This window comes from Heterodontus francisci, chromosome 1 (genome assembly GCF_036365525.1).
Source record: "Heterodontus francisci isolate sHetFra1 chromosome 1, sHetFra1.hap1, whole genome shotgun sequence".
Taxonomy (NCBI): domain Eukaryota; kingdom Metazoa; phylum Chordata; class Chondrichthyes; order Heterodontiformes; family Heterodontidae; genus Heterodontus; species Heterodontus francisci.
The window spans coordinates 2,599,039-2,624,287 of record NC_090371.1 but is presented as its reverse complement, the minus strand read 5'-3'; the positions used below and the strand labels follow the sequence as shown (position 1 = coordinate 2,624,287).

At 48.7% G+C, this 25,249-nt stretch overlaps 1 protein-coding gene across 1 annotated transcript in view; it reads left to right on the top strand.

Annotated features, from left to right (window-relative positions):
- Positions 1-328: 328 nt before the first annotated feature.
- Positions 329-25,249, top strand: part of LOC137368540 (galectin-3-binding protein-like) — a 53,287-nt gene continuing 28,366 nt past the window's right edge. The window contains exons 1-2 of the mRNA XM_068028735.1: positions 329-557; positions 882-1,073. Coding sequence (XP_067884836.1) covers positions 329-557; positions 882-1,073 — 421 coding nt within the window. The remainder of the gene's footprint in view (positions 558-881; positions 1,074-25,249) is intronic.

Below are 25,249 nucleotides of genomic sequence, written 5' to 3'. Positions count from 1 at the left end.
CTCTCCTTGGAGTTCTCTCCCTTTTTACACAGTCCAATCACAATTCAAAACAATTCAAAAGCGAACCTGACAACAGGATATTAACCTTTTGACCTCCATCAATCTTGACCTGTCACTTCTTGATCAACAACTTCTCCAGGTGTCCAAAGTTCTCTGTTGTTTATTGAACTGGAAATTAGGTGGTTTCCCAGAAAGGCTTGTTTTCCTCACAAGACTTCTCAGTGTCCTTTTTAAAAACATTTCCAGGGACTGTTTTTCAAAGTCAAGTGGCCTTTACATGATCCCCTTTGAAAACCCCAAAGTTTAACATTTCTTCAATCTTTCAAAAATGAATCCTGAAAAAATATACTTGACAAAACACAGAGGCAATTTCGTAACACTTTGCATTAAATTACTGAGCATCACCTTCCCACCCTGCACCAAATTCCCACTGCTACTCAATACAGCAGCTGATCCCAGTGCTGTGTCTAGCAACTCTCCCAAGTTACAACAAGTCAGTCAACAGCCAATTACAACAGTTAATACTTTGTCAGGATTCCACTTCGAGCTAATTGACAGTCAGCTGTTACCTCCCAATGACTTGCAGTTTTAAAGTAAGAAAATGCTACTCTTAATGTGCGGACATTTATTGAAACAATATAGCGGCATTAATGGATCAAATCAAAAAATGACAGAAAATTGGGTTGTATTTTGTGTCGCAAATACTCTATCTGTGCTATTTTGCCATGACTTACCAATAAATTCCTACTCTCACCAAATTTTCATTGCTACGCTCTTCAGCAGATTTCCCAGCACAGTAGCGCACATCTCAGGGGCTGGTCCAGTAATGGCAAGAGGCTCCTGAGACTGCGAAGCTTCACATCCTGTCTTTCTTTCTGCAGGGGTGGAATATGGAGAGCTGAGGCTGTCTGGGGGTCGGCTGCCGAGTGAGGGTCGAGTGGAAGTTTATTACAACGGTGAATGGGGAACGGTGTGTGATGATAACTGGGACATCGCTGATGCTCATGTTGTCTGTCGCAGTCTGGGATACATCAATGCAACAGAGGCTGCAATTGGAGGCGTCTTTGGATCAGGTTAGTGAATGCAAAATAGTTAAATAAACAGGAAGAGGAGAATTCATTGAGAGTCAGAGCAGGAAAAACAGGAACGAGGAGCTCAATCAGACAATACGGGGAATGGGGTACATCATAGAGTTATAGTGAGGGTGTGGGACATAACAGTGTTCCAGTGAGGGGTGTGGGATATAACAGTGTCACAGTGAGGGGTGTGGAACATAACAGTGTCACAGTGAGGGGTGTGGAACATAACAGTGTTTCAGTGAGGGGTGTGGAACATATCAGTGTTTCAGTGAGGGGTGTGGGATATATCAGTGTTTCAGTGAGGGGTGTGGGATATATCAGTGTTTCAGTGAGGGGTGTGGGATATATCAGTGTTTCAGTGAGGGGTGTGGGATATATCAGTGTTTCAGTGAGGGGTGTGGAACATATCAGTGTTTCAGTGAGGGGTGTGGGATATATCAGTGTTTCAGTGAGGGGTGTGGAACATATCAGTGTTCCAGTGAGGGGTGTGGAACATAACAGTGTTCCAGTGAGGGGTGTGGAACATAACAGTGTTTCAGTGAGGGGTGTGGGATATATCAGTGTTTCAGTGAGGGGTGTGGAACATATCAGTGTTCCAGTGAGGGGTGTGGAACATAACAGTGTTTCAGTGAGGGGTGTGGGATATATCAGTGTTTCAGTGAGGGGTGTGGAACATATCAGTGTTCCAGTGAGGGGTGTGGAACATATCAGTGTCACAGTGAGGGATGTGGGACATATCAGTGTTCCAGTGAGGGGTGTGGAACATAACAGTGTTTCAGTGAGGGGTGTGGAACATATCAGTGTTTCAGTGAGGGGTGTGGGACATAACAGTGTTCCAGTGAGGGGTGTGGAACATATCAGTGTTTCAGTGAGGGGTGTGGGATATATCAGTGTTTCAGTGAGGGGTGTGGAACATATCAGTGTTCCAGTGAGGGGTGTGGAACATATCAGTGTCACAGTGAGGGATGTGGGACATATCAGTGTTCCAGTGAGGGGTGTGGAACATAACAGTGTTCCAGTGAGGGGTGTGGAACATAACAGTGTTCCAGTGAGGGGTGTGGGACATAACAGTGTTTCAGTGAGGGGTGTGGAACATATCAGTGTTCCAGTGAGGGGTGTGGAACATATCAGGTTCACAGTGAGGGATGTGGGACATATCAGTGTTCCAGTGAGGGGTGTGGAACATAACAGTGTTCCAGTGAGGGGTGTGGAACATAACAGTGTTCCAGTGAGGGGTGTGGGACATATCAGTGTTCCAGTGAGGGGTGTGGAACATAACAGTGTTCCAGTGAGGGGTGTGGAACATAACAGTGTTCCAGTGAGGGGTGTGGAACATATCAGTGTTCCAGTGAGGGGTGTGGAACATATCAGTGTCACAGTGAGGGATGTGGGACATATCAGTGTTCCAGTGAGGGGTGTGGAACATAACAGTGTTCCAGTGAGGGGTGTGGAACATAACAGTGTTCCAGTGAGGGGTGTGGGATATAACAGTGTTCCAGTGAGGGGTGTGGGATATAACAGTGTTTCAGTGAGGGGTGTGGGACATAACAGTGTTCCAGTGAGGGGTGTGGAACATAACAGTGTTTCAGTGAGGGGTGTGGAACATAACAGTGTTCCAGTGAGGGGCGTGGGACATATCAGTGTTCCAGTGAGGGGTGTGGAACATAACAGTGTTTCAGTGAGGGGTGTGGGACATATCAGTGTTCCAGTGAGGGGTGTGGGACATAACAGTGTTTCAGTGAGGGGCGTGGGATATATCAGTGTTCCAGTGAGGGGTGTGGAACATAACAGTGTTTCAGTGAGGGGCGTGGGACATAACAGTGTTCCAGTGAGGGGTGTGGAACATATCAGTGTTTCAGTGAGGGGCGTGGGACATATCAGTGTTCCAGTGAGGGGTGTGGAACATATCAGTGTTCCAGTGAGGGGCGTGGGACATAACAGTGTTTCAGTGAGGGGCGTGGGACATATCAGTGTTCCAGTGAGGGGTGTGGAACATAACAGTGTTCCAGTGAGGGGTGTGGAACATATCAGTGTTTCAGTGAGGGGCGTGGGACATAACAGTGTTTCAGTGAGGGGCGTGGGACATATCAGTGTTCCAGTGAGGGGTGTGGAACATATCAGTGTTTCAGTGAGGGGCGTGGGACATAACAGTGTTTCAGTGAGGGGCGTGGGACATATCAGTGTTCCAGTGAGGGGTGTGGAACATAACAGTGTTCCAGTGAGGGGTGTGGGACATAACAGTGTTTCAGTGAGGGGCGTGGGACATATCAGTGTTCCAGTGAGGGGTGTGGAACATAACAGTGTTTCAGTGAGGGGCGTGGGACATAACAGTGTTCCAGTGAGGGGCGTGGGACATATCAGTGTTCCAGTGAGGGGTGTGGAACATATCAGTGTTCCAGTGAGGGGTGTGGGACATATCAGTGTTACAGTGAGGGGTGTGGGATATATCAGTGTTTCAGTGAGGGGTGTGGGATATATCAGTGTTTCAGTGAGGGGTGTGGAACATATCAGTGTTTCAGTGAGGGGTGTGGGATATATCAGTGTTTCAGTGAGGGGTGTGGAACATATCAGTGTTCCAGTGAGGGGTGTGGAACATATCAGTGTCACAGTGAGGGATGTGGGACATATCAGTGTTCCAGTGAGGGGTGTGGAACATAACAGTGTTCCAGTGAGGGGTGTGGAACATAACAGTGTTCCAGTGAGGGGTGTGGGACATAACAGTGTTTCAGTGAGGGGTGTGGAACATATCAGTGTTCCAGTGAGGGGTGTGGAACATATCAGTGTCACAGTGAGGGATGTGGGACATATCAGTGTTCCAGTGAGGGGTGTGGAACATAACAGTGTTCCAGTGAGGGGTGTGGAACATAACAGTGTTCCAGTGAGGGGTGTGGGATATAACAGTGTTCCAGTGAGGGGTGTGGGATATAACAGTGTTTCAGTGAGGGGTGTGGGACATAACAGTGTTCCAGTGAGGGGTGTGGAACATAACAGTGTTTCAGTGAGGGGTGTGGAACATAACAGTGTTCCAGTGAGGGGCGTGGGACATATCAGTGTTCCAGTGAGGGGTGTGGAACATAACAGTGTTTCAGTGAGGGGTGTGGGACATATCAGTGTTCCAGTGAGGGGTGTGGAACATAACAGTGTTCCAGTGAGGGGTGTGGGACATAACAGTGTTTCAGTGAGGGGCGTGGGATATATCAGTGTTCCAGTGAGGGGTGTGGAACATAACAGTGTTTCAGTGAGGGGCGTGGGACATATCAGTGTTCCAGTGAGGGGTGTGGGACATATCAGTGTTCCAGTGAGGGGTGTGGAACATAACAGTGTTCCAGTGAGGGGTGTGGGACATAACAGTGTTTCAGTGAGGGGCGTGGGACATAACAGTGTTTCAGTGAGGGGTGTGGAACATAACAGTGTTCCAGTGAGGGGTGTGGGACATATCAGTGTTTCAGTGAGGGGTGTGGGACATAACAGTGTTTCAGTGAGGGGTGTGGAACATAACAGTGTTCCAGTGAGGGGTGTGGGACATATCAGTGTTCCAGTGAGGGATGTGGGACATATCAGTGTTCCAGTGAGGGATGTGGGACATATCAGTGTTCCAGTGAGGGGTGTGGGACATAACAGTGTTTCAGTGAGGGGTGTGGAACATATCAGTGTTCCAGTGAGGGGTGCGGAACATATCAGTGTTCCAGTGAGGGGTGTGGGACATATCAGTGTTCCAGTGAGGGATGTGGGACATATCAGTGTTCCAGTGAGGGATGTGGGACATATCAGTGTTCCAGTGAGGGGTGTGGGACATAACAGTGTTTCAGTGAGGGGTGTGGGATATATCAGTGTTCCAGTGAGGGGTGTGGGACATATCAGTGTTCCAGTGAGGGGTGTGGGACATAACAGTGTTCCAGTGAGGGGTGTGGGACATAACAGTGTTTCAGTGAGGGGTGTGGGATATATCAGTGTTCCAGTGAGGGGTGTGGGACATATCAGTGTTCCAGTGAGGGGTGTGGGACATAACAGTGTTTCAGTGAGGGGTGTGGGATATATCAGTGTTCCAGTGAGGGGTGTGGAACATATCAGTGTTACAGTGAGGGGTGTGGGACATAACAGTGTTTCAGTGAGGGGTGTGGGATATATCAGTGTTCCAGTGAGGGGTGTGGGACATATCAGTGTTCCAGTGAGGGGTGTGGGATATATCAGTGTTCCAGTGAGGGGTGTGGGATATATCAGTGTTTCAGTGAGGGGTGTGGGACATAACAGTGTTTCAGTGAGGGGTGTGGGATATATCAGTGTTCCAGTGAGGGGTGTGGAACATATCAGTGTTACAGTGAGGGGTGTGGGACATAACAGTGTTTCAGTGAGGGGTGTGGAACATAACAGTGTTTCAGTGAGGGGTGTGGGACATATCAGTGTTTCAGTGAGGGGTGTGGGACATAACAGTGTTTCAGTGAGGGGTGTGGAACATAACAGTGTTCCAGTGAGGGGTGTGGGACATATCAGTGTTCCAGTGAGGGATGTGGGACATATCAGTGTTCCAGTGAGGGATGTGGGACATATCAGTGTTCCAGTGAGGGGTGTGGGACATAACAGTGTTTCAGTGAGGGGTGTGGAACATATCAGTGTTCCAGTGAGGGGTGCGGAACATATCAGTGTTCCAGTGAGGGGTGTGGGACATATCAGTGTTCCAGTGAGGGATGTGGGACATATCAGTGTTCCAGTGAGGGATGTGGGACATATCAGTGTTCCAGTGAGGGGTGTGGGACATAACAGTGTTTCAGTGAGGGGTGTGGGATATATCAGTGTTCCAGTGAGGGGTGTGGGACATATCAGTGTTCCAGTGAGGGGTGTGGGACATAACAGTGTTCCAGTGAGGGGTGTGGGACATAACAGTGTTTCAGTGAGGGGTGTGGGATATATCAGTGTTCCAGTGAGGGGTGTGGGACATATCAGTGTTCCAGTGAGGGGTGTGGGACATAACAGTGTTTCAGTGAGGGGTGTGGGATATATCAGTGTTCCAGTGAGGGGTGTGGAACATATCAGTGTTACAGTGAGGGGTGTGGGACATAACAGTGTTTCAGTGAGGGGTGTGGAACATATCAGTGTCACAGTGAGGGGTGTGGGACATAACAGTGTTTCAGTGAGGGGTGTGGGACATAACAGTGTTTCAGTGAGGGGTGTGGGACATAACAGTGTTTCAGTGAGGGGTGTGGGATATATCAGTGTTCCAGTGAGGGGTGTGGGACATAACAGTGTTTCAGTGAGGGGTGTGGGATATATCAGTGTTCCAGTGAGGGGTGTGGGACATAACAGTGTTTCAGTGAGGGGTGTGGGATATATCAGTGTTCCAGTGAGGGGTGTGGGACATAACAGTGTTTCAGTGAGGGGTGTGGGATATATCAGTGTTCCAGTGAGGGGTGTGGGACATAACAGTGTTTCAGTGAGGGGTGTGGGATATATCAGTGTTTCAGTGAGGGATGTGGGACATATCAGTGTTTCAGTGAGGGGTGTGGGATATATCAGTGTTCCAGTGAGGGGTGTGGGACATATCAGTGTTTCAGTGAGGGGTGTGGAACATATCAGTGTTTCAGTGAGGGGTGTGGGACATATCAGTGTTTCAGTGAGGGGTGTGGGATATATCAGTGTTCCAGTGAGGGGCGTGGGACATATCAGTGTTCCAGTGAGGGGTGTGGGATATATCAGTGTTCCAGTGAGGGGCGTGGGACATATCAGTGTTCCAGTGAGGGATGTGGGACATATCAGTGTTCCAGTGAGGGATGTGGGACATATCAGTGTTCCAGTGAGGGGTGTGGGACATAACAGTGTTTCAGTGAGGGGTGTGGGATATATCAGTGTTCCAGTGAGGGGTGTGGGACATATCAGTGTTCCAGTGAGGGGTGTGGGACATATCAGTGTTCCAGTGAGGGGTGTGGGACATAACAGTGTTCCAGTGAGGGGTGTGGGACATAACAGTGTTTCAGTGAGGGGTGTGGGATATATCAGTGTTCCAGTGAGGGGTGTGGGACATATCAGTGTTCCAGTGAGGGGTGTGGGACATAACAGTGTTTCAGTGAGGGGTGTGGGATATATCAGTGTTCCAGTGAGGGGTGTGGGACATATCAGTGTTCCAGTGAGGGGTGTGGGATATATCAGTGTTCCAGTGAGGGGTGTGGGACATATCAGTGTTCCAGTGAGGGGTGTGGGACATATCAGTGTTCCAGTGAGGGGTGTGGGACATAACAGTGTTTCAGTGAGGGGTGTGGGATATATCAGTGTTCCAGTGAGGGGTGTGGGACATATCAGTGTTCCAGTGAGGGATGTGGGACATATCAGTGTTTCAGTGAGGGGTGTGGAACATATCAGTGTTTCAGTGAGGGGTGTGAGATATATCAGTGTTCCAGTGAGGGGTGTGGGATATATCAGTGTTTCAGTGAGGGGTGTGGGATATATCAGTGTTACAGTGAGGGGCGTGGGACATATCAGTGTTTCAGTGAGGGGTGTGGGATATATCAGTGTTCCAGTGAGGGGCGTGGGACATATCAGTGTTCCAGTGAGGGGTGTGGGATATATCAGTGTTCCAGTGAGGGGCGTGGGACATATCAGTGTTCCAGTGAGGGATGTGGGACATATCAGTGTTCCAGTGAGGGATGTGGGACATATCAGTGTTCCAGTGAGGGGTGTGGGACATAACAGTGTTTCAGTGAGGGGTGTGGGATATATCAGTGTTCCAGTGAGGGGTGTGGGACATATCAGTGTTCCAGTGAGGGATGTGGGACATATCAGTGTTCCAGTGAGGGATGTGGGATATATCAGTGTTCCAGTGAGGGGTGTGGGATATATCAGTGTTTCAGTGAGGGGTGTGGGACATATCAGTGTTCCAGTGAGGGGTGTGGAACATATCAGTGTTTCAGTGAGGGGTGTGGAACATATCAGTGTTTCAGTGAGGGGTGTGGGATATATCAGTGTTCCAGTGAGGGGTGTGGGACATATCAGTGTTTCAGTGAGGGGTGTGGGATATATCAGTGTTCCAGTGAGGGGTGTGGGATATATCAGTGTTCCAGTGAGGGGTGTGGGATATATCAGTGTTCCAGTGAGGGTTGTGGGACATAACAGTGTTTCAGTGAGGGGTGTGGGACATATCAGTGTTCCAGTGAGGGGTGTGGGACATATCAGTGTTCCAGTGAGGGATGTGGGATATATCAGTGTTCCAGTGAGGGGTGTGGGACATATCAGTGTTCCAGTGAGGGATGTGGGATATATCAGTGTTCCAGTGAGGGATGTGGGATATGTCAGTGTTTCAGTGAGGGGTGTGGGATATATCAGTGTTTCAGTGAGGGGTGTGGAACATATCAGTGTTTCAGTGAGGGGTGTGGGATATATCAGTGTTTCAGTGAGGGGTGTGGAACATATCAGTGTTTCAGTGAGGGGTGTGGGACATATCAGTGTTACAGTGAGGGGTGTGGGACATATCAGTGTTACAGTGAGGGGTGTGGGATATATCAGTGTTTCAGTGAGGGGTGTGGAACATATCAGTGTTACAGTGAGGGGTGTGGAACATATCAGTGTTACAGTGAGGGGTGTGGGATATATCAGTGTTACAGTGAGGGGCGTGGGACATATCAGTGTTTCAGTGAGGGGTGTGGGATATATCAGTGTTACAGTGAGGGGCGTGGGACATATCAGTGTTTCAGTGAGGGGTGTGGGATATATCAGTGTTTCAGTGAGGGGTGTGGGATATATCAGTGTTACAGTGAGGGGTGTGGGACATATCAGTGTTCCAGTGAGGAGTGTGGGATATATCAGTGTTCCAGTGAGGGATGTGGGACATATCAGTGTTCCAGTGAGGGATGTGGGATATATCAGTGTTCCAGTGAGGGGTGTGGAACATATCAGTGTTTCAGTGAGGGGTGTGGAACATATCAGTGTTTCAGTGAGGGGTGTGGGATATATCAGTGTTTCAGTGAGGGGTGTGGGATATATCAGTGTTCCAGTGAGGGGTGTGGGACATATCAGTGTTCCAGTGAGGGATGTGGGATATATCAGTGTTCCAGTGAGGGGTGTGGGATATATCAGTGTTTCAGTGAGGGGTGTGGGATATATCAGTGTTCCAGTGAGGGGTGTGGGACATAACAGTGTTTCAGTGAGGGGTGTGGGATATATCAGTGTTCCAGTGAGGGGTGTGGGACATATCAGTGTTCCAGTGAGGGATGTGGGATATATCAGTGTTCCAGTGAGGGGTGTGGGATATATCAGTGTTTCAGTGAGGGGTGTGGAACATATCAGTGTTTCAGTGAGGGGTGTGGGACATATCAGTGTTTCAGTGAGGGGTATGGGATATATCAGTGTTACAGTGAGGGGCGTGGGACATATCAGTGTTTCAGTGAGGGGTGTGGGATATATCAGTGTTACAGTGAGGGGTGTGGGATATATCAGTGTTCCAGTGAGGGGCGTGGGACATATCAGTGTTTCAGTGAGGGGTGTGGGATATATCAGTGTTCCAGTGAGGGGCGTGGGACATATCAGTGTTCCAGTGAGGGATGTGGGACATATCAGTGTTCCAGTGAGGGATGTGGGATATATCAGTGTTCCAGTGAGGGATGTGGGATATATCAGTGTTCCAGTGAGGGGTGTGGAACATATCAGTGTTTCAGTGAGGGGTGTGGGATATATCAGTGTTTCAGTGAGGGGTGTGGGATATATCAGTGTTCCAGTGAGGGATGTGGGATATATCAGTGTTCCAGTGAGGGGTGTGGAACATATCAGTGTTTCAGTGAGGGGTGTGGGACATATCAGTGTTCCAGTGAGGGATGTGGGATATATCATTGTTCCAGTGAGGGATGTGGGATATATCAGTGTTTCAGTGAGGGGTGTGGGATATATCAGTGTTCCAGTGAGGGATGTGGGACATATCAGTGTTCCAGTGAGGGATGTGGGATATATCAGTGTTCCAGTGAGGGGTGTGGGACATATCAGTGTTCCAGTGAGGGATGTGGGACATATCAGTGTTCCAGTGAGGGGCGTGGGACATATCAGTGTTCCAGTGAGGGGTGTGGAACATAATAGTGTTCCAGTGAGGGGTGTGGAATATAACAGTGTTTCAGTGATGGGTGTGGGACATATCAGTGTTCCAGTGAGGGGTGTGGGATATATCAGTGTTCCAGTGAGGGATGTGGGATATATCAGTGTTCCAGTGAGGGGTGTGGAACATATCAGTGTTTCAGTGAGGGGTGTGGGACATATCAGTGTTCCAGTGAGGGATGTGGGATATATCAGTGTTCCAGTGAGGGGTGTGGGACATATCAGTGTTCCAGTGAGGGGCGTGGGACATATCAGTGTTCCAGTGAGGGGCGTGGGACATATCAGTGTTCCAGTGAGGGGTGTGGGACATATCAGTGTTCCAGTGAGGGATGTGGGACATATCAGTGTTCCAGTGAGGGATGTGGGATATATCAGTGTTCCAGTGAGGGGTGTGGAACATATCAGTGTTTCAGTGAGGGGTGTGGAACATATCAGTGTTCCAGTGAGGGATGTGGGACATATCAGTGTTCCAGTGAGGGATGTGGGATATATCAGTGTTCCAGTGAGGGGTGTGGAACATATCAGTGTTTCAGTGAGGGGCGTGGGACATATCAGTGTTCCAGTGAGGGGTGTGGAACATATCAGTGTTCCAGTGAGGGATGTGGGATATATCAGTGTTCCAGTGAGGGATGTGGGATATATCAGTGTTCCAGTGAGGGGTGTGGAACATATCAGTGTTCCAGTGAGGGGTGTGGGACATATCAGTGTTCCAGTGAGGGGCGTGGGACATATCAGTGTTCCAGTGAGGGGTGTGGGACATATCAGTGTTCCAGTGAGGGATGTGGGACATATCAGTGTTCCAGTGAGGGATGTGGGATATATCAGTGTTCCAGTGAGGGGTGTGGGACATATCAGTGTTCCAGTGAGGGATGTGGGACATATCAGTGTTCCAGTGAGGGGCGTGGGACATATCAGTGTTCCAGTGAGGGGTGTGGAACATAATAGTGTTCCAGTGAGGGGTGTGGAATATAACAGTGTTTCAGTGAGGGGTGTGGGACATATCAGTGTTCCAGTGAGGGGTGTGGGATATATCAGTGTTTCAGTGAGGGGTGTGGGATATATCAGTGTTCCAGTGAGGGGTGTGGGACATAACAGTGTTTCAGTGAGGGGTGTGGGACATATCAGTGTTCCAGTGAGGGGTGTGGGATATATCAGTGTTTCAGTGAGGGGTGTGGGATATATCAGTGTTCCAGTGAGGGGTGTGGGACATATCAGTGTTCCAGTGAGGGATGTGGGACATATCAGTGTTCCAGTGAGGGGCGTGGGACATATCAGTGTTCCAGTGAGGGGTGTGGAACATAATAGTGTTCCAGTGAGGGGTGTGGAATATAACAGTGTTTCAGTGAGGGGTGTGGAACATAACAGTGTTCCAGTGAGGGGTGTGGGATATAACAGTGTCACAGTGAGGGGTGTGGAACATAATAGTGTTCCAGTGAGGGGTGTGGAATATAACAGTGTTTCAGTGAGGGGTGTGGAACATAATAGTGTTCCAGTGAGGGGTGTGGGATATAACAGTGTCACAGTGAGGGGTGTGGAACATAACAGTGTTCCAGTGAGGGGCGTGGGACATAACAGTGTTCCAGTGAGGGGTGTGGAACATATCAGTGTCACAGTGAGGGGTGTGGGATATATCAGTGTTCCAGTGAGGGGTGTGGGATATATCAGTGTTCCAGTATGGGGTGTGGGATATATCAGTGTTCCAGTGAGGGGTGTGGGACATATCAGTGTTCCAGTGAGGGATGTGGGACATATCAGTGTTCCAGTGAGGGGCGTGGGACATATCAGTGTTTCAGTGAGGGGTGTGGGATATATCAGTGTTCCAGTGAGGGGTGTGGGACATATCAGTGTTCCAGTGAGGGATGTGGGACATATCAGTGTTCCAGTGAGGGGCGTGGGACATATCAGTGTCACAGTGAGGGGTGTGGAACATATCAGTGTCACAGTGAGGGGTGTGGGATATATCAGTGTTCCAGTGAGGGGTGTGGGACATATCGGTGTTCCAGTGAGGGATGTGGGACATATCAGTGTTCCAGTGAGGGGCGTGGGACATATCAGTGTCACAGTGAGGGGTGTGGAACATATCAGTGTTTCAGTGAGGGGTGTGGGATATATCAGTGTTCCAGTGAGGGGTGTGGGACATATCAGTGTTCCAGTGAGGGATGTGGGACATATCAGTGTTCCAGTGAGGGGCGTGGGACATATCAGTGTTCCAGTGAGGGGTGTGGAACATAATAGTGTTCCAGTGAGGGGTGTGGGACATAACAGTGTTCCAGTGAGGGGCGTGGGACATAACAGTGTTCCAGTGAGGGGTGTGGGACATAACAGTGTTCCAGTGAGGGGCGTGGGACATAACAGTGTTCCAGTGAGGGGTGTGGGACATAACAGTGTTCCAGTGAGGGGTGTGGGACATAACAGTGTCACAGTGAGGGGTGTGGGAAATATCAGTGTTCCAGTGAGGGGTGTGGGACATAACAGTGTTCCAGTGAGGGGTGTGGGACATAACAGTGTTCCAGTGAGAGGCGTGGGACATAACAGTGTTCCAGTGAGGGGTGTGGGACATAACAGTGTTCCAGTGAGGGGCGTGGGACATAACAGTGTTCCAGTGAGGGGTGTGGGTCATAACAGTGTTCCAGTGAGGGGTGTGGGTCATAACAGTGTTCCAGTGAGGGGTGTGGGACATAACAGTGTCACAGTGAGGGGTGTGGGAAATATCAGTGTTCCAGTGAGGGGTGTGGGACATATCAGTGTTCCAGTGAGGGGTGTGGGACATAACAGTGTCACAGTGAGGGGTGTGGGAAATATCAGTGTTCCAGTGAGGGGTGTGGGACATAACAGTGTCACAGTGAGGGGTGTGGGACATATCAGTGTTCCAGTGAGGGGTGTGGGACATAACAGTGTTCCAGTGAGGGGTGTGGGACATAACAGTGTCACAGTGAGGGGTGTGGGACATATCAGTGTTCCAGTGAGGGGTGTGGAACATAACAGTGTTCCAGTGAGGGGTGTGGAACATAACAGTGTTCCAGTGAGGGGTGTGGGACATATCAGTGTTCCAGTGAGGGGTGTGGGACATATCAGTGTTCCAGTGAGGGGTGTGGAACATAACAGTGTTCCAGTGAGGGGTGTGGAACATAACAGTGTTCCAGTGAGGGGTGTGGAACATATCAGTATTCCAGTGAGGGGTGTGGGACATATCAGTGTTCCAGTGAGGGGTGTGGAACATAACAGTGTTCCAGTGAGGGGTGTGGGACATAACAGTATTCCAGTGAGGGGTGTGGGACATATCAGTGTTCCAGTGAGGGGTGTGGAACATAACAGTGTTCCAGTGAGGGGTGTGGGACATATCAGTATTCCAGTGAGGGTTGTGGGACATATCAGTGTTCCAGTGAGGGGTGTGGGACATAACAGTATTCCAGTGAGGGGTGTGGGACATAACAGTGTTCCAGTGAGGGGTGTGGAACATAACAGTGTTCCAGTGAGGGGCGTGGGACATAACAGTGTTCCAGTGAGGGGTGTGGAACATATCAGTATTCCAGTGAGGGGTGTGGGACATATCAGTGTTCCAGTGAGGGGTGTGGAACATAACAGTGTTCCAGTGAGGGGTGTGGAACATAACAGTGTTCCAGTGAGGGGTGTGGAACATATCAGTATTCCAGTGAGGGGTGTGGGACATATCAGTGTTCCAGTGAGGGGTGTGGAACATAACAGTGTTCCAGTGAGGGGTGTGGGACATAACAGTATTCCAGTGAGGGGTGTGGGACATATCAGTGTTCCAGTGAGGGGTGTGGAACATAACAGTGTTCCAGTGAGGGGTGTGGGACATATCAGTATTCCAGTGAGGGTTGTGGGACATATCAGTGTTCCAGTGAGGGGTGTGGAACATATCAGTGTTCCAGTGAGGGGTGTGGAACATATCAGTGTTCCAGTGAGGGGTGTGGAACATAACAGTGTTCCAGTGAGGGGTGTGGGACATAACAGTATTCCAGTGAGGGGCGTGGGACATAACAGTGTTCCAGTGAGGGGTGTGGGACATAACAGTGTTCCAGTGAGGGGCGTGGGACATAACAGTGTTCCAGTGAGGGGTGTGGAACATATCAGTGTTCCAGTGAGGGGTGTGGGACATAACAGTATTCCAGTGAGGGGTGTGGAACATATCAGTGTTCCAGTGAGGGGTGTGGGACATAACAGTGTTCCAGTGAGGGGTGTGGAACATAACAGTGTTCCAGTGAGGGGCGTGGGACATAACAGTGTTCCAGTGAGGGGTGTGGGACATAACAGTGTTCCAGTGAGGGGTGTGGAACATAACAGTGTTCCAGTGAGGGGCGTGGGACATAACAGTGTTCCAGTGAGGGGTGTGGGACATATCAGTGTTCCAGTGAGGGGTGTGGGACATATCAGTGTTCCAGTGAGGGGTGTGGGACATAACAGTATTCCAGTGAGGGGCGTGGGACATAACAGTGTTTCAGTGAGGGGCGTGGGACATAACAGTGTTCCAGTGAGGGGTGTGGGACATAACAGTGTTCCAGTGAGGGGTGTGGGACATAACAGTGTCACAGTGAGGGGTGTGGGAAATATCAGTGTTCCAGTGAGGGGTGTGGGACATAACAGTGTTCCAGTGAGGGGTGTGGGACATATCAGTGTTCCAGTGAGGGGTGTGGGACATAACAGTGTCACAGTGAGGGGTGTGGGAAATATCAGTGTTCCAGTGAGGGGTGTGGGACATAACAGTGTCACAGTGAGGGGTGTGGGACATATCAGTGTTCCAGTGAGGGGTGTGGAACATAACAGTGTTCCAGTGAGGGGTGTGGGAAATAACAGTGTCACAGTGAGGGGTGTGGGACATATCAGTGTTCCAGTGAGGGGTGTGAGATATATCAGTGTTACAGTGAGGGATGTGGGATATATCAGTGTTACAGTGAGGCGTGTGGGGTACATCAGAGTGTTACAGTGAGGGGTGTGGAATATATCAGTGTAACAGTGAGGCGTGTGGGGTATATCAGTGTTACAGTGAGGGGTGTGGTGTATATCAGAGTGTTACAGGGAGGGGTGTGGGGTATATCAGAGTGTTACAGTGAGGGGTGTGGAATATATCAGTGTTACAGTGAGGCGTGTGGGGTATATCAGTGTTACAGTGAGGGGTGTGGTGTATATCAGAGTGTTACAGTGAGGGGTGTGGGATATATCAGAGTGTTACAGGGAGGGGTGTGGGGTATATCAGTGTTACAGTGAGGCGTGTGGGGTATATCAGTGTTACAGTGAGGGGTGTGGTGTATATCAGAGTGTTACAGTGAGGGGTGTGGTGTATATCAGAGTGTTACAGTGAGGGGTGTGGGATATATCAGAGTGTTACAGTGAGGGGTGTGGAATATATCAGTGTTACAGTGAGGCGTGTGGGGTATATCAGTGTGTTACAGTGAGGGGTGTGGTGTATATCAGAGTGTTACAGTGAGGGGTGTGGGGTATATCAGAGTGTTACAGTCAGGGGTGTGGGATATATCATAGTGTTAAAATGAGGGGTGTGGGGTATATCAGTGTTACAGTGAGGGGTGTGGGATATATCTGTGTGTTGCAGTGAGGGGTGTGGGATATATCAGAGTGTTACAGTGAGGGGTGTGGGACATATCAGTGTTCCAGTGAGGGGTGTGGGACATAACAGTGTTCCAGTGAGGGGTGTGGGACATAACAGTGTTACAGTGAGGGGTGTGGGACATAACAGTATTCCAGTGAGGGGTGTGGGACATAACAGTGTTCCAGTGAGGGGTGTGAGATATATCAGTGTTACAGTGAGGGATGTGGTATATATCAGTGTTACAGTGAGGGGTGTGGGATATATCAGTGTTACAGTGAGGCGTGTGGGGTACATCAGAGTGTTACAGTGAGGGGTGTGGAGTATATCAGAGTGTTAGAGTGAGGGGTGTGGGATATATCAGAGTGTTACAGTGAGGGGTGTGGGGTATATCATAGTGTTACAGTGAGGGGTGTGGGGTATATCAGAATGTTACAGTGAGGGGTGTGGGATATATCAGAGTGTGACAGTGAGGGGTGTGGGGTATATCAGAGTGTTACAGTGAGGGGTGTGGGATATATCAGTGTTATTGTGAGGGGTGTGGGATATATCAGTGTGTTACTGTGAGGGGTGTGGGGTATATCAGAATGTTACAGTGAGGGGTGTGGGGTATATCAGAATGTTACAGTGAGGGGTGTGGGATATATCATAGTGTTACAGTGAGGGGTGTGGGGTATATCAGAGTGTTACAGTGAGGGGTGTGGGGTATATCAGAATGTTACAGTGAGGGGTGTGGGGTATATCAGAGTGTTACAGTGAGGGGTGTGGGATATATCAGAGTGTTACAGTGAGGGGTGTGGGATATATCAGAATGTTACAGTGAGGGGTGTGGGATATATCAGAGTGTTACAGTGAGGGGTGTGGGATATATCAGAATGTTACAGTGAGGGGTGTGGGATATATCAGAATGTTTACAGTGAGGGGTGTGGGACATATCAGTGTTGGAGTGAGGGGTGTGGGATATATCAGAGTGTTACAGTGAGGGGTGTGGGATATATCAGAGTGTTACAGTGAGGGGTGTGGGGTATATCAGAGTGTTACAGTGAGGGGTGTGGGATATATCAGAATGTTACAGTGAGGGGTGTGGGGTATATCAGAGTGTTACAGTGAGGGGTGTGGGATATATCAGAGTGTTACAGTGAGGGGTGTGGGATATATCAGTGTGTTACAGTGAGGGGTGTGGGATATATCAGAATGTTACAGTGAGGGGTGTGGGATATATCAGTGTTATTGTGAGGGGTGTGGGATATATCAGAATGTTACAGTGAGAGGTGTGGGACATATCAGTGTTACAGTTAGGGGTGAGGGGTATATCAGAGTGTTACAGGGAGGGTTGAGGGGTATATCAGAGTGTTACAGTGAGGGGTGTGGGATATATCAGTGTTATTGTGAGGGGTGTGGGGTATATCAGAGTGTTACAGTGAGGGGTGTGGGGTATATCAGAATGTTACAGTGAGGGGTGTGGGGTATATCAGAATGTTACAGTGAGGGGTGTGGGATATATCAGAGTGTTACAGTGAGGGGTGTGGGATATATCAGAGTGTTACAGTGAGGGGTGTGGGATATATCAGAGTGTTACAGTGAGGGGTGTGGGGTATATCAGAATGTTACAGTGAGGGGTGTGGGGTATATCATAGTGTTACAGTGAGGGGTGTGGCGTATATCAGAGTGTTACAGTGAGGGGTGTGGGATATATCAGAGTGTTACAGTGAGGGGTGTGGGATATATCAGAGTGTTACAGTGAGGGGTGTGGGATATATCAGAATGTTACAGTGAGGGGTGTGGGGTATATCAGAGTTTTACAGTGAGGGGTGTGGGACATATCAGTGTTGGAGTGAGGGGTGTGGGACATATCAGAGTGTTACAGTGAGGGGTGTGGGGTATATCAGAGTGTTACAGTGAGGGGTGTGGGATATATCAGAATGTTACAGTGAGGGGTGTGGGGTATATCAGAGTGTTACAGTGAGGGGTGTGGGATATATCAGTGTGTTACAGTGTGGGGTGTGGGATATATCAGAGTGTTACAGTGAGGGGTGTGGGATATATCAGAATGTTACAGTGAGAGGTGTGGGACATATCAGTGTTAGAGTGAGGGGTGTGGGGTATATCAGAGTGTTACAGTTAGGGGTGAGGGGTATATCAGTGTTACAGGGAGGGTTGAGGGGTATATCAAATTGTTACAGTGAGGGGTGTGGGGTATATCAGAGTGTTACAGTGAGGGGTGTGGGATATATCAGAATGTTACAGTGAGGGGTGTGGGGTATATCAGAGTGTTACAGTGAGGGGAGTGGGATATATCAGAGTGTTACAGTGAGGGGTGTGGGATAGATCAGAATGTTACAGTGAGGGGTGTGGGGTATATCAGAGTGTTACAGTGAGGGGTGTGGGATAGATCAGAATGTTACAGTGAGGGGTGTGGGGTATATCAGAGTGTTACAGTGAGGGGTGTGGGATATATCAGAATGTTTACAGTGAGGGGTGTGGGACATATCAGTGTTGGAGTGAGGGGTGTGGGATATATCAGAGTGTTACAGTGAGGAATGTGGGGTATATCAGAGTGTTACAGTGAGGGGTGTGGGATAGATCAGAATGTTACAGTGAGGGGTGTGGGGTATATCAGAGTGTTACAGTGAGGGGTGTGGGATATATCAGAGTGTTACAGTGAGGGGTGTGGGATATATCAGAGTGTTACAGTGAGGGGTGTGGGATATATCAGAATGTTGCAGTGAGGGGTGTGGGATATATCAGAATGTTTACAGTGAGGGGTGTGGGGTATATCAGAGTGTTACAGTGAGGGGTGTGGGATATATCAGAATGTTACAGTGAGGGGTGTGGGGTATATCATAGTGTTACAGTGAGGGGTGTGGGATATATCAGAATGTTACAGTGAGGGGTGTGGGGTATATCAGAGTGTTACAGTGAGGGGTGTGGGATATATCAGAATGTTTACAGTGAGGGGTGTGGGACATATCAGTGTTGGAGTGAGGGGTGTGGGATATATCAGAGTGTTACAGTGAGGGGTGTGGGATAGATCAGAATGTTACAGTGAGGGGTGTGGGGTATATCAGAGTGTTACAGTGAGGGGTGTTGGGATATATCAGAGTGTTACAGTGAGGGGTGTGGGATATATCAAAATGTTACAGTGAGGGAGTGGGATATATCAGAGTGTTACAGTGAGGGGTGTGGGGTATATCAGAGTGTTACAGTGAGGGGTGTGGGGTATATCAGTGTTACAGTGAGGGGAGTGGGATATATCAGAATGTTACAGTGAGAGGTGTGGGACATATCAGTGTTAGAGTGGGGGGTGTGGGGTATATCAGAGTGTTACAGTTAGGGGTGAGGGGTATATCAGACTGTTACAGGGAGGGTTGAGGGGTATATCAAATTGTTACAGTGAGGGGTGTGGGATATATCAGAGTGTGACAGTGAGGGGTGAGGAGTATATCAGTGTTACAGTGAGGGGTGTGGGGTATATCAGTGTTCCAGTGAGGGGTGTGGGATATATCAGATTGTTACAGTGAGGGGTGAGGGGTATATCAGTGTTCCAGTGAGGGGTGTGGGGGATATCAGAGTGTTACAGTTAGGGGTGAGGGGTATATCAGTGTTACAGTGAGGGGTGTGGAGTATATCAGTGTTACAGTGAGGGGTGTGGGATATATCAGAGTGTTACAGTGAGGGGTGTGGGATATATCAGAGTGTTACAGTGAGGGGTGAGGGGTATATCAGAGTGTTACAGTGAGGGGTGTGGAGTATATCAGTGTTACAGTGAGGGGTGTGGTGTATATCAGAATGTTACAGTGAGGGGTGTGGGATATATCATAGTGTTACAGTGAGGGGTGTGGGGGATATCATAGTGTTACAGTGAGGGGTGTGGGGTATATCATAGTGTTACAGTGAGGGGTGTGGGATATATCAGAGTGTTCCAGTGAGGGGTGTGGGATATATCAGAGTGTTACAGGGAGGGGTGTGGGGTATATCACAGTGTTACAGTGAGGGGTGTGGGATATATCAGAATGTTACAGTGAGGGGTGTGGGATATATCAGAATGTTACAGTGAGGGGTGTGGGGTATATCATAGTGTTACAGTGAGGGGTGTGGGATACATCAGAATGTTACAGTGAGGGGTGTGGGGTATATCAGAGTGTTACAGTGAGGGGTGTGGGATATATCAGAGTGTTACAGTGAGGGGTGTGAGATATATCAGAGTGTTACAGTGAGGGGTGTGGGGTATATCAGAATGTTACAGTGAGGGGTGTGGGATATATCAGAGTGTTACAGTGAGGGGTGTGGGGTATATCAGAGTGTTACAGGGAGGGGTGTGGGATATATCAGAGTGTTACAGTGAGGGGTGTGGGATATATCAGAATGTTACAGTGAGGGGTGTGGGATATATCAGAGTGTTACAGTGAGGGGTGTGGGATATATCAGAGTGTTACAGTGAGGGGTGTGGGGTATATCAGAATGTTACAGTGAGGGGTGTGGGATATATCAGAGTGTTACAGTGAGGGGTGTGGGGTATATCAGAATGTTACAGTGAGGGGTGTGGGGTATATCAGAATGTTGCAGTGAGGGGTGTGGGATATATCATAGTGTTACAGTGAGGGGTGTGGGATATATCAGAGTGTTACAGTGAGGGGTGTGGGATATATCAGAGTGTTACAGTGAGGGGTGTGGGATATATCAGAATGTTACAGTGAGGGGTGTGGGATATATCAGAGTGTTGCAGTGAGGGGTGTGGGGTATATCAGAGTGTTACAGTGAGGGGTGTGGGGTATATCAGAGTGTTACAGTGAGGGGTGTGGGATATATCAGTGTGTTACAGTGAGGGGTGTGGGATATATCAGAATGTTACAGTGAGGGGTGTGGGACATATCAGTGTTACAGTGAGGGGTGTGGGATATATCAGATTGTTACAGTGAGGGGTGAGGGGTATATCAGTGTTCCAGTGAGGGGTGTGGGATATATCAGATTGTTACAGTGAGGGGTTTGGGGTATATCAGAGTGTTACAGTTAGGGGTGAGGGGTATATCAGTGTTACAGTGAGGGGTGTGGAGTATATCAGTGTTACAGTGAGGGGTGTGGGATATATCAGAGTGTTACAGTGAGGGTGTGGGATATATCAAAATGTTACAGTGAGGGGAGTGGGATATATCAGAATGTTACAGTGAGGGGTGTGGGGTATATCAGAGTGTTACAGTGAGGGGTGTTGGGATATATCAGAGTGTTACAGTGAGGGGAGTGGATATATCAGAATGTTACAGTGAGAGGTGTGGGACATATCAGTGTTAGAGTGGGGGGTGTGGGGTATATCAGAGTGTTACAGTTAGGGGTGAGGGGTATATCAGACTGTTACAGGGAGGGTTGAGGGGGTATATCAAATTGTTACAGTGAGGGGTGTGGATATATCAGAGTGTGACAGTGAGGGGTGAGGAGTATATCAGTGTTACAGTGAGGGGTGTGGGGTATATCAGTGTTCCAGTGAGGGGTGTGGGATATATCAGATTGTTACAGTGAGGGGTGAGGGGTATATCAGTGTTCCAGTGAGGGGTGTGGGGTATATCAGAGTGTTACAGTTAGGGGTGAGGGGTATATCAGTGTTACAGTGAGGGGTGTGGAGTATATCAGTGTTACAGTGAGGGGTGTGGGATATATCAGAGTGTTACAGTGAGGGGTGTGGGATATATCAGAGTGTTACAGTGAGGGGTGAGGGGTATATCAGAGTGTTACAGTGAGGGGTGTGGAGTATATCAGTGTTACAGTGAGGGGTGTGGTGTATATCAGAATGTTACAGTGAGGGGTGTGGGATATATCATAGTGTTACAGGGAGGGGTGTGGGGTATATCACAGTGTTACAGTGAGGGGTGTGGGATATATCAGAATGTTACAGTGAGGGGTGTGGGATATATCAGAATGTTACAGTGAGGGGTGTGGGGTATATCATAGTGTTACAGTGAGGGGTGTGGGATACATCAGAATGTTACAGTGAGGGGTGTGGGGTATATCAGAGTGTTACAGTGAGGGGTGTGGGATATATCAGAATGTTACAGTGAGGGGTGTGAGATATATCAGAGTGTTACAGTGAGGGGTGTGGGGTATATCAGAATGTTACAGTGAGGGGTGTGGGATATATCAGAGTGTTACAGTGAGGGGTGTGGGGTATATCAGAGTGTTACAGGGAGGGGTGTGGGATATATCAGAGTGTTACAGTGAGGGGTGTGGGATATATCAGAATGTTACAGTGAGGGTGTGGGATATATCAGAGTGTTACAGTGAGGGGTGTGGGATATATCAGAGTGTTACAGTGAGGGGTGTGGGGTATATCAGAGTGTTAAAGTGAGGGGTGTGGGATAGATCAGAGTGTTACAGTGAGGGGTGTGGGATATATCAGAGTGTCATAGTGAGGGGTGTGGGGTATATCAGAGTGTTACAGTGAGGGGTGTGGGGTATATCAGAATGTTACAGTGAGGGGTGTGGGATATATCAGAGTGTTACAGTGAGGGGTGTGGGATATATCAGAGTGTTACAGTGAGGGGTGTGGGGTATATCAGAGTGTTACAGTGAGGGTGTGGGATATATCAGAGTGTTAAAGTGAGGGGTGTGGGATAGATCAGAGTGTTACAGTGAGGGGTGTGGGATATATCAGAGTGTCATAGTGAGGGGTGTGGGGTATATCAGAGTGTTACAGTGAGGGGTGTGGGGTATATCAGAATGTTACAGTGAGGGGTGTGGGATATATCAGAGTGTTACAGTGAGGGTGTGGGGTATATCAGAATGTTACAGTGAGGGGTGTGGGGTATATCAGAATGTTGCAGTGAGGGGTGTGGGATATATCATAGTGTTACAGTGAGGGGTGTGGGATATATCAGAGTGTTACAGTGAGGGGTGTGGGATATATCAGAGTGTTACAGTGAGGGGTGTGGATATATCAGAATGTTACAGTGAGGGGTGTGGGATATATCAGAGTGTTGCAGTGAGGGGTGTGGGGTATATCAGAGTGTTACAGTGAGGGGTGTGGGGTATATCAGAGTGTTACAGTGAGGGGTGTGGGATATATCAGTGTGTTACAGTGAGGGGTGTGGGATATATCAGAATGTTACAGTGAGGGGTGTGGGACATATCAGTGTTACAGTGAGGGGTGTGGGATATATCAGATTGTTACAGTGAGGGGTGAGGGGTATATCAGTGTTCCAGTGAGGGTGTGGGATATATCAGATTGTTACAGTGAGGGGTTTGGGGTATATCAGAGTGTTACAGTTAGGGGTGAGGGGTATATCAGTGTTACAGTGAGGGGTGTGGAGTATATCAGTGTTACAGTGAGGGGGTGTGGGATATATCAGAGTGTTACAGTGAGGGGTGTGGAGTATATCAGTGTTACAGTGAGGGGTGTGGGATATATCAGAGTGTTACAGTGAGGGGTGTGGGATATATCAGAGTGTTACAGTGAGGGGTGAGGGTATATCATAGTGTTACAGTGAGGGGTGTGGGGTATATCATAGTGTTACAGTGAGGGGTGTGGGATATATCAGAGTGTTCCAGTGAGGGGTGTGGGATATATCAGTGTTACAGGGAGGGGTGTGGGGTATATCACAGTGTTACAGTGAGGGGTGTGGGATATATCAGAATGTTACAGTGAGGGGTGTGGGATATATCAGAATGTTACAGTGAGGGGTGTGGGGTATATCAGAGTGTTACAGTGAGGGTGTGGGATATATCAGAATGTTACAGTGAGGGGTGTGGGGTATATCATAGTGTTACAGTGAGGGGTGTGGGATACATCAGAATGTTACAGTGAGGGGTGTGGGGTATATCATAGTGTTACAGTGAGGGGTGTGGGATATATCAGAGTGTTACAGTGAGGGGTGTGGGGTATATCATAGTGTTACAGTGAGGGGTGTGGGATACATCAGAATGTTACAGTGAGGGGTGTGGGTATATCAGAGTGTTACAGTGAGGGGTGTGGGATATATCAGAATGTTACAGTGAGGGGTGTGAGATATATCAGAGTGTTACAGTGAGGGGTGTGGGGTATATCAGAATGTTACAGTGAGGGGTGTGGGATATATCAGAGTGTTACAGTGAGGGGTGTGGGATATATCAGAGTGTTACAGTGAGGGGTGTGGGGTATATCAGAATGTTACAGTGAGGGGTGTGGGATATATCAGAGTGTTACAGTGAGGGGTGTGGGGTATATCAGAATGTTACAGTGAGGGTGTGGGGTATATCAGAATGTTGCAGTGAGGGGTGTGGGATATATCATAGTGTTACAGTGAGGGGTGTGGGATATATCAGAGTGTTACAGTGAGGGGTGTGGGATATATCAGAATGTTACAGTGAGGGGTGTGGGATATATCAGAGTGTTGCAGTGAGGGGTGTGGGGTATATCAGAGTGTTACAGTGAGGGGTGTGGGTATATCAGAGTGTTACAGTGAGGGGTGTGGGATATATCAGTGTGTTACAGTGAGGGGTGTGGGATATATCAGAATGTTACAGTGAGGGGTGTGGGACATATCAGTGTTACAGTTAGGGGTGAGGGGTATATCAGAGTGTTACAGTGAGGGGTGTGGGATATATCAGAGTGTTACAGTGAGGGGTGTGGGATATATCAGAGTGTTACAGTGAGGGGTGTGGGAAATATCAGAGTGATACAGTGAGGGGTGTGGTGTATATCAGAATGTTACAGTGAGGGGTGTGGGATATATCATAGTGTTACAGTGAGGGGTGTGGGATATATCAGAGTGTTACAGTGAGGGGTGTGGGATATATCAGAGTGTTACAGTGAGGGGTGTGGTGTATATCAGAATGTTACAGTGAGGGTGTGGGATATATCATAGTGTTACAGTGAGGGGTGTGGGGGATATCATAGTGTTACAGTGAGGGGTGTGGGGTATATCATAGTGTTACAGTGAGGGGTGTGGGATATATCAGAGTGTTCCAGTGAGGGGTGTGGGATATATCAGAATGTTACAGTGAGGGGTGTGGGATATATCAGAATGTTACAGTGAGGGGTGTGGGATATATCAGAATGTTACAGTGAGAGGTGTGGGACATATCAGTGTTACAGTTAGGGGTGAGGGGTATATCAGAGTGTTACAGGGAGGGGTGAGGGGTATATCAGAGTGTTACAGTGAGGGGTGTGGGATATATCAGAATGTTACAGTGAGAGGTGTGGGACATATCAGTGTTACAGTTAGGGGTGAGGGGTATATCAGAGTGTTACAGGGAGGGGTGAGGGGTATATCAGTGTGTTACAGTTAGGGGTGAGGGGTATATCAGTGTTACAGGGAGGGGTGAGGGGTATATCAAATTGTTTCAGTGAGGGGTGTGGGATATATCAGAGTGTTACAGTGAGGGGTGAGGAGTATACCAGTGTTACAGTGAGGGGTGTGGGGTATATCAGAGTGTTACAGTGAGGGGTGAGGGGTATATCAGAGTGTTACAGTGAGGGGTGTGGGATATATCAGAGTGTTACAGTGAGGGGTCTGGGATATATCAGAATGTTACAGTGAGGGGTGTGGGATATATCAGAGTGTTACAGTGAGGG